Source organism: Chaetodon auriga, chromosome 7, assembly GCF_051107435.1.
Source record: "Chaetodon auriga isolate fChaAug3 chromosome 7, fChaAug3.hap1, whole genome shotgun sequence".
Classification (NCBI taxonomy): domain Eukaryota; kingdom Metazoa; phylum Chordata; class Actinopteri; order Chaetodontiformes; family Chaetodontidae; genus Chaetodon; species Chaetodon auriga.
Window position 1 is genome coordinate 8,760,848 of NC_135080.1, and position 10,009 is coordinate 8,770,856.

At 39.1% G+C, this 10,009-nt stretch overlaps 1 protein-coding gene across 1 annotated transcript; it reads left to right on the forward strand.

Annotated features, from left to right (window-relative positions):
• Nucleotides 1-5,303: 5,303 nt before the first annotated feature.
• Nucleotides 5,304-7,964, forward strand: LOC143323886 (zona pellucida-like domain-containing protein 1). Its single transcript, XM_076736048.1, has 10 exons — nt 5,304-5,403; nt 5,486-5,712; nt 5,935-6,119; nt 6,221-6,293; nt 6,384-6,481; nt 6,563-6,643; nt 6,726-6,897; nt 7,005-7,104; nt 7,612-7,641; nt 7,828-7,964. Exons 1-10 carry the CDS (start codon nt 5,304-5,306, stop codon nt 7,962-7,964), a joined length of 1,203 nt encoding a protein of 400 aa, XP_076592163.1.
• The last annotated feature ends 2,045 nt before the right edge of the window (nt 7,965-10,009 follow it).

Below are 10,009 nucleotides of genomic sequence, written 5' to 3' on the forward strand. Positions count from 1 at the left end.
CAGTCTGAGAAGTTTCTGTGCTCCTTCAACTTCGTTTTAACGTGTACATATTCTGCAAGACGTTACGTGACATGTTCTGCAGATGGGCGTCAGCACGAAGCATCCCATCAACTTTGCAAACCTAATCCTGAAGTGCGAGCCACAGGCTGATGTGGCAGAGAGGACCCAGCGCGTTAGCAGCATCATTTCATACCTGTTGTTAGCCGCGTCCCGAATGTGAGCTAAAAACACGTCAAACGGGATTCACGTACACAATGATATCACAAAAAGTTAGCTTACAGTATCAGTTAAAAGGTGGAGCTGGTGTAAATCACAAGGTATTTGGATCATACCTTGATTAACCCCAGACAAATGAAAAGTTTAACTATCTTAAAGTGTTGCCTTATTCTTAACATAAAATGACGGTTAGTTAACGCTACTTTACATTAGCTAGTATTAATATATAGTTTCTGTAGATCACAACTCTCTCTGACCACGAAAAGTTACTACAATACATTATTCCCCTGGGTATACTCACCTCCGCTGAATTCAGACTATGTCGATTACTCGCCTTCTCGTGAGAGAGCTGCTGACTTCACCCTCAGTGACTCCCGGTGTGACGGGTCGCTGATCCCTGCTGTCACTGATGAGAGAGCTGCCGCGCCTCCTCAAACGCATTCCCACTGAGAACGCTCCAGAACACAGGAGGAGCGGTGCTGGCCAATCATCTGCCGTCATATCACTGCCTCTAGAAACTGTCCAATTAAAAACGCGGTTTGCTGATTTACACACCAGTTGCTTCCAAGATTATGTAATAAATTGCGTTTTACCGGCTTCTTGCAGGCACTGGTTGATTGTGTAGAGAAAGTATTCAGGTTCTTTGAAGTACTAATGCCACAAAATACTCCATCAAAACAGAAAGTCCTGTATTTTTATCATCCATCATTAGTAGCCTACATTCCGATGGCTGTGCTGCACTGTTGAAGGACAGATAGATTAAAATCAATAATGATAATAATACTTCTTTGTTGCATATAGTTTAATTTACTGCATCTGCAGTGGTAGAGACAAATATCACAAGTACTATACTTCAGTACAATTTTGAGGTGCTTCACTTAATTTATCTGTATTTTCTGCTCTTTGATATTTTACTTCATTCCATTCATTTTAAAAATATTTTACAGCTAAAGTTACTTATACATTTTATACATAAAACATGTGAGGTTTTTATAAAACATGATGCATCATTATCTTACTCTACCAAACAGTGTATAAAGTAGTTAAAAGTAGCTTCACCTCGACCAGTTACAAGACTGAAACACTGACCGACTTTTTCAATGAGATATTGATAGTTGTAGTTGAGTAAGGGAGTACTTCTTCCACCACTGAAGAAAGAAAAAAATTAAAGCTGAACCACACCTATGTATAAATACCAGGTTACAACCTGAGTCATTTTAGACGCGTTGAGGACACTGAAGTGCCAGCTAATACCTCTAAAAAATACACGAGCTGTACTGCAACACCACATATTTATATGAGAATAGATACTGAGATTTGGGTGGATCTCCCAAAAAGAAAAAGACAAAAAAAGTGGTTACCGATCATCAAGTTTTATAATAAACCCTGGGATTGGTTTACCATTTACAATACATACAGGAGCTGTGTCCTGTTTAAAAAAAAGACTCAGCGTCCAGCATGGTGTAATTACAGTCAATAGCTATTGTTGAAAAGAAATCTATCGTAAGGTTTCACTAAACAACTCAATACTTTCTGGTTAATTTGATCCTGCAATACAAAAACAAAAAGAAAATAAGATCCTGTAAGATGGATCTAACAAGTAACATACAAAGAAAATGTACTTGCATATTAATGCACTAAACAGAATAAAATAAAAGTTAAAATGTAGAAAATACAATGTAACAATAGAAAACAAAGAATCCACTGATGTTTATTTTAGAGCAGTGTCAGGTAAAAGCACAGATTTTGCAAATTTCACATTCATTTTTGAGCTTTTGGGGCAGATGCAGTCGGCAGGTCTGTGGTATGTGTATGATGGGGCGGAATGTGCAAGGACTTGTCCGGCTCGCCGTCTTGCAGTTATTTTCTTTGCAATGTTCCCTCAAGCCCCTTCAGTGGGCGTACACTGAACTGCCTTTACTGCCACATGAGAGAAGATACTTACTTTGTCCCCTGAGATTTACATGCCTGCCATTCTTGTTTCAGTGTAAACATCAATAGATGCCTCATTATTATAGCAGCACACTGGATGATATAATAGGAGAAAATACTGTATGGCTACTATTTCATTCATTAAAAAAAGGGAAATGTTTTTTTCTTTTTTGTGTTCGATGTTATTTTCTTGACCTTCAAGAACACTAACTCCTCTTACTTTTGTTCTGCAGCTTTCGGTTGCATCTCATGCTCTTTTCCATTCACTTTTTTTTAAATTTGGCACAAAGTCCACTTGTTTCCAGTCTTTATGCTAAGATAACTAGCTGCTGGCTGTAAATTCATATTCACCCCACAGACACGAGAGCCGTATCGATCTTGTCATTCAGATCTCTGACAGAAACCAGACTGTTCCCTAAAATGCTGAGTTGTAATTCCACAAATTTGGTTAATCATAAACCTGTAATGAAGTTGTGTACTTTATGGGACATTTTTTCAGCTGTAAACTAAACATGTTTTTGCTCTCTGAAGGACAAAGTGTGTCATGGTGAGGCTGTTTCTACATACCTTAAACATATCTTTGGCATTTCTGTCCTTCAATTTCTAATTACTTATTGACCGATGTATGCTGATACTGATATATCTGTGATAAACCTGGCACTGGAATCCATACATCCCAGCAAGGCTCACAGTTCTCTATCTTACATCCTTTAAGTTAAGTTACTCAATGCTCTGTGTATACATGTCGTCCTACACTGTGAACCAACTGGATGATCAGGTCCAACTTGAAGTTAAGCTCACCCTTAAACAGTGCTGAGTCATGAGTCATCGTAACTTGGATGCTGTAAAGAACAATATGCATGTGGCTGTGTACAATACTCTACTCACTTAAAACAGAACATTTGCGTTAATGATCATCAATCCTGACCTACATCTGCCACCGGCCTGTTCCAGGTTGGCATCATTGTTTCCCAAGAGTGAGCACTTTTACTGCTTTTGGGACCAAGTTTTGAAGAAATGTGCCCCCAGTAACACTGATGGCATAGCTTACAGACAAACGCTTACTTAGACAACAAAGGCGAGATTAAAACTGGCATTTGACATTGGATATGTCTAAAGTAATCTAACAGGCACCTTTTTCAGGCGGTATCCTCATGGTGTATTGTGGTGCTGTTCTTCAGGGACCCAACTTACTCGGGAGTTGCTTTCATGTCACGATGCTTCACAAAAGACTTTGTATTTCTCTCAGATAGGTGTGTCTTTCATACGCTGACTGTACAAAACAGCACTGAAATTTTCTATTTACAGTTTACAGCCTGAGGCCATAACAAAAACTGATCCATTACAAAACTCACACTTGGAAAAACACTAGTGAGACTCTTATCACATTAGAAGATCTCAAAAAAGTACACTTGTGATCAGATCACAATACATTGTTTGCGTGCATACATCACGGTTACCTGTGCAATGCTCTCCCCACCCATACCCAAGACAGCAACCAAGTGTTTTCTATTGTGCAACACTTGCCTTATCTTACATATACGGTTATGCATATATGGTTATAGCTTATGCCAGACCAAATGTGAGATGATTGCTGATGCACTACTGGAAGTTTAAAGATGACTACTGTAAATGTGGAGTCAGAATCGATCTATTCCACTAGAATAGACTATTTATAGATTACACAATTCTGTTAACCCACAAGCTGATACAATGCCCTGAGCACTTCCCCTTTAGCACATCCAAGAAACATTTTTTATTTATTTCTAAATGCTATAACTGATCAGGGAACTCCTTCATCTCTTAAGGAAAAGCACCCAGTTTCAATGTCTGGCTTTAGCTTGCTGACCAGCTGGCAGCTCCTGTGATGCATGTTTCTGTCTGACCTCATTGAGGACTGGGACAAGCCAAAATAAATCCCCTCTGCTGAGATCAATACCATCACATTAATAATACAACCAAGCTGACATATATATGGCGCGGAGAGTGATCACTTCAAACTAAGAATAAGACCAAAGACAGACTGGCTGTCATTGGAAACACTCGTGCTTTTTTGGTGACACATTATAAATATTTAAATGTCTATCTGAATGTTAACATTTGAAAGTGTGGCTGATGATTTCAGATTGCAAGACTGAGCTCATTTGATGAATATCTTCAATTAAACAGCATCATAATAGAATCACTGTAAATGCAGATGGATAAATCTTCATCTAGGATAATTGTTTCCACTAAGTTACAAATGTGAAATGTGAAATCTCAGTCTTCTGTTTGCTTAAGACAAATTTGACTTTGCATATAGAAACAAACATTTGTCATTATGACACAGCATTACTTAACGCCAGTAAAGAAAGCTGGCTGTGCCCTCAACAAAGCTTCAACAGAAGGTGAACTGGAGGTTGTTTTTTTTTTAAAGAATTATTATTCAGACTCCAAATATATGTAAAATATTCAGAAGAAATGAAAATGTTAAAAGCCCAGCTCGTATTACACTATTGTCTGAGGCGTCCCCTCACACGCCCTTGTGGGGGCGACAGTATAAATAGGAGAGATCTGGTGGCCAATAGCAAAACACAAAATGAAGACTTACAGGTGAGTCCCTGCAATCATTTATTCACCTCTTTTTCTGAAGGAATTTAATAGTTTCATTTATATTTATCTATAATACATTGTATGTATTATACTTTAATGAAAATATTTGAATTAGAGCATTTTTCTTTTCTTACTATATTAGCAATGGAGAAAAATGCACATCATCCAGTTTTGTTTGCGGACTCCTTTGGTATTTAAATCAAACTTCACATATGAGATGTAATTTGAGGTCTTTATCTGGTCAAAAGTGCCATTTTCGTCAACTGTGTCATGAAAAATATCCGTCTGTAATTTTATTGGAAAGAACTGCATGAATCACAGCTCAGGCTGAAGCACTTCTTTCCTTTTTCTTTCAAGAGACTACTTACTGTATGTTGCTTAATGGGCTGAAGTAACTCTATTTCCTTTTTTGGCTTTTCTATCATGTCCCCGTCGTCTTTGACGTCAAAAAAATCGACCATTTTGAAAAGATTTCTTTCAAAGCACCCTCCTCTTGAGAGAGGACGATGGATGCTTTGGTTTCCATTGTTTTGCTGATTTGTCACAGGTCCACACTCGGGACAATGAGGCTGGTCATCCTTGTGTGCCAGCTTGGCCTCATTCTGAGGACAGAGGCCCAGATACCAGAAGCCTGCATTGTTAGTGATACAAACAGACCTCCAGGTTTGTGGCATTTTCTGTGTTCCTTGTTCCTCTCACACTTTAAGTTCTGTTGATTTACATCCTCCCTTTTTATCTCCCCCAGAAAACCGGGACATAACTGTGGTCTGCGGCACTGAGCATATGGACCTGAGCATCTACCTTTGTCCAGTGTACCAAGCTCTTTACAACGAGTCTCTGATGGTCCTCAATAATGAGTTCAACAAACCTGACTGTTATGGGGACGCTGACTGGAACACTGACCCACCAGTCTTAAAATTCAGATTCCCCATAAATGAAAGTACAATCTCATCCTGCAATAACAACTTTAAGGTACTCTTCACAATCGCTTCCTGTACAAATGTTCAAAGTAGAGTGGATTTGACAGCATTATAAGATTGGAGAGACTTGAATAATGTCATTTCCTGTCCACATTCAAAGATAAATCAGAAAGTATTACATTATACTTACATAACACTTTTCAGGACACTCAAAACACTGATCAGAAAGCTGATTTTAACTGATTTCAGTGAAATATATGCTTCTTTTTAATAGATAATCAATGAAGTTGGGAGTGGAGAGTTTTCTGACTTCTCAAATGTCCAGTACGTCAACATCTCTGGTACCATTACATCTGTAGACCCCTCTGCGGGTATGATCACCTATCGCCCGCAGATCCTGTATAAGTTCTCCTGCCTCTACCCGATGCAGTATCTCCTGAACAACACTGAACTGGGCGTGTGAGTATGTCATGTGACACCTGGAAAAACACTTACGCTGCATAAGAGATGAGCAGGACAATCTTTAATGTATCATACAAATTTCTTTTTGCTTCATACAGATCAGGTGTGAGTCTTGCCATAAGAGACAACAATGGGAGCTTCATCAGCACTCTGAGTATGCACCTGTACAAAGTAAGACCTGCTCAAGCTTTTAGAATCGGAGACAGAGGATTTTTGAACATTTTCATAACTTGATTTTGTTCTTTCTGTTCTGTGGAACAGGATGGAGATTTCAAAGAGCCGCTTATAATCCCACAATCAGGACTCAACCTGAAGACCAAGATTTATGTGGTAGTCAAGGCAAGCAATCTAACAGACAGGTATTTAAGTTTTGGCAGTTTATAGTAAAGTATAGATTACGTTAATATGAGAGACACATATTCACCTGTCTGTCCTCGAAGGTTCAACGTGCTGCTGGACAGATGTTATGCAACAACAAGTCCATATCCCTTGCTGATGACCTATTATGACCTTTTTGTAGGGTGAGTTACACACAGACTTAACCACAGTATATAACACCTTCCACTTACTCTCCATGCTGACTCTTTGTTCTTTTCGCACGAGGTGTAACCGTGACGCACAAACTAAAGTGGAGGTCAATGGGATCGCTCAGAAGGCGTACTTCTCCTTTGAGGCCTTCAGATTTGTGGAGCACAAAAATCAGACAGTTTCCACTTTCTACCTGCACTGCGTCACCAGACTCTGTGAGGTGTCCTCGTGTAGCCAATTACTGCCTGTGAGTAGGCACCAAAGCTCCTTCAACATGCCAAACCTGATTTTAAGATATCACCCATAGGTGTACTGTAATGAATTCATACACTGTGTTTCTTTAATTGTGAACAGGACTGTGGAGATCGCCAAAGAAGAAAGAGAGAGGCCCAGTACGTGTCGGCCAATGCTACAGTCACCTCGCCTGCCATTGTTGTGAGAAAACAGAGCAGCGGTGCGTCTTTAGGGCAAATTATAAGATACCCCTACGTCCTATCGCAATGCTATTTTATATGGTGAATAAATATACATACGCTAAAGTAAACAATATTACCTTAAAATGTGCTAATTTGATTGAACACTAAACTGAGCTAACTTGCCGCTGGTCGTAGCATATGAAGCTACGACCAGCGGCAAGTTAGCTCAGTTTAGTGTAAAGACTGGACATGTTTGTATGGACTAAACAAAGACGATATGGCTGACGTTAATTATTGAGCTTTTGAGGTGCTGGTAGGTGAATTTTCTAACCTTTGGACAAAGTCGTGCTACCTTTTTCCCTATGTTTACAATCTATGCTAAGCTAAACTGGCAGACTATCGGCAGTAGCTTCATATTTGGTGCACACGAGGGAGGTATTAATCTTTGTATCAATGTCAAATATTCATTTAATCCGTTTCACCAAAAATAACACAAAAAGTGAACCCTGTCAGTTGCTGACCCTTTTTTTGGTTTAATTCTTCAGGAGATGCTCAGACTTTCTCAGCTTCTCACGGTAAGAATCTGCATTATATGTGATGTTCTGAATGTACTGTTATGGCCTGGGCCAGTGAAGTTTGCCTGTGATGCATGACTTTCTTGGTCACTACTTGCTCAGTCGGTACTCAGCAACATAAATGAATACACCCATGAAGCATGATGTCTGATACTTTTGTGCTTTTCGTCTTCCCTGCTCACACAGATATGTCATCGGAGAGCAACTACAGCAGCCCTGTGGTGGCTGTAATAGTCTGCATCGTCATCCTAGCTATTCTCCTCACCGCCATGGCTGTTTACTTTGCTTTGTACATCAGACAGAGAAAACCAGTCATTCAGTAACATCATCTCACTGAGACTGGAGTCACTTCATGTATCTCCCAAACCGGCAGTTTAATACTTCATCTGCAAAGCATGGCCATCATGCTGCTGCAATGACGACAATAGTCAGAAATATCATACTTGTCATACCACTATTTAGTTTTTCCATTCCACAAATAGCACTGTAACTAGGTGGTCAGCAGTAATCAATGTTCACAATTTTATAATCATTATGAATCACATAGTCTATTAATGTGGAGACGAGGACACAGAATCTGTACACACGCTGTGTATTCATGCTGTCAGAAACAAATTGAACTATTTAATGAATGTTGTCATTATTCTTAGTCAGAAATGAAGCACTTTTAAAATATTTTCAAGGAGAATGATGAAAAAAGCACTGATGCTTTATTCTTTGGTAAAACACACAATTAAACTAAACAAAATATCTTGACTGTCTCTTATTGAATGGCTGAATGCACTGAATCAGAGAAAGCTAATAGACTGGTCAAATGATGCTAAAGCTAATGATGAAATGATGCTAAAGCTAATAGGTTGGTTAAATGATGAAAAATTGCTGATGTATGCACAGATCTACAAAACATGTTTTGCTGTACGCCCTTGAAAATTGTAATTATTGACTTTGAATTGCATTAAAATATACTTGAGATGATTTTGCAATGACACCTGTCAAAATTTGGACATTCTGACCCGAGTACCCTGTAGTCATTACTACATTATTACACTAGATATGACTGTTGGACAGCCAGTCTCAAAAGCTCTGTGTTATTTAACATCATTTACTTCTTGGTAAAATTACAGATTTGTCAGGTAATATTTACCGCTATCAGAAATTGAAAATGGTAAATTGAAATGATAAAGACTCTGAAGTGACTCCCACATTTTTACCCAGTCTTGATGCCTCTGTCTCTGAGAGAAACTTGATTAAAAATAAAATAATATTAATATTAACTTTACATGGTTCATAGCCATCACTTGGGGGCAGCAGAAACAAGTTGGGAACAGTCCACTGACATATCACCTTTTAAGTTGCACATCTGCACATTTACACATATGAATCTATCTGGGAGACTTTGTTCCCACTCTCTCTCCCTTGTTTCCTGTTATTCATTGTCTAATAAAGGCTTAAAATGCCTCTGATCATGAGCCACCATCAGGTCAACGTTTCAGTTTGTCTAAACCTATCAACCTGGAGCTCTTAATGTGCTAATTAGCATGCTAACAAGCTAAGCTAAGATGGTAAACACGGTAACCATTATACCTGCCAAAAATCAGTATCTTAGCATTGTCACTGCGAGCATGCTAACATTAGCAAGGACACTTCGACAGACCGGAGGATTGAACTACCGACCTTCTGAGTGGTGGACGGCCCGCCCTACCTCCTGAGCCACAGTCGCCACAATAAGTGCACATAGCATGGCTGTAAACTCTTAGTTCGCATCATCACAGAGAAACAGCCTTTCTGTTCACACAAACAAAATATCAATGGGCATGTACTTTTTTTTCAGGATTTGGAAAAAGTACACAAGCTCTGCATGTTCTGATGTTCAGGCCCAGCTCAGGTTACTCCAGACAAGTTTCATCTTACACCTCTTTGTTATCTGGTGGCCAGTATAAATGGAGAGACATGGAAACAAATAGGCAGACACAAAATGAAGACTTACAGGTGAGTGCATAGGATTTGTTTAACAATCTTTTTCCCTTGCAGTGTAAATACCAAATGATAAACCTGAATGAAGATACCTTAATTCACTTTTGTAACAATGGAAAAAACAAAAGCAAAATTGTTTCTGTATCTTGACAACGTCCAGCAAGGAACATGCCTCGTTTTTTTAAGTAATAGCACAACCACAAGTGATTATGAAGTGTCGCGGCTGTCACTTCTGCAGGCTTTGTCCTAGCGTAGGTTGATCTGTGGTGTGTCATGACAAATTTTTCATTCAGAGTACTTCCTCTTGAAGATTAGATAATAGATGCTTTGATTCGCATTGTTTTGTTGTTTTCTCATAGGTGCAACCTCAGACCAGTGAGACCGGTCATCCTCC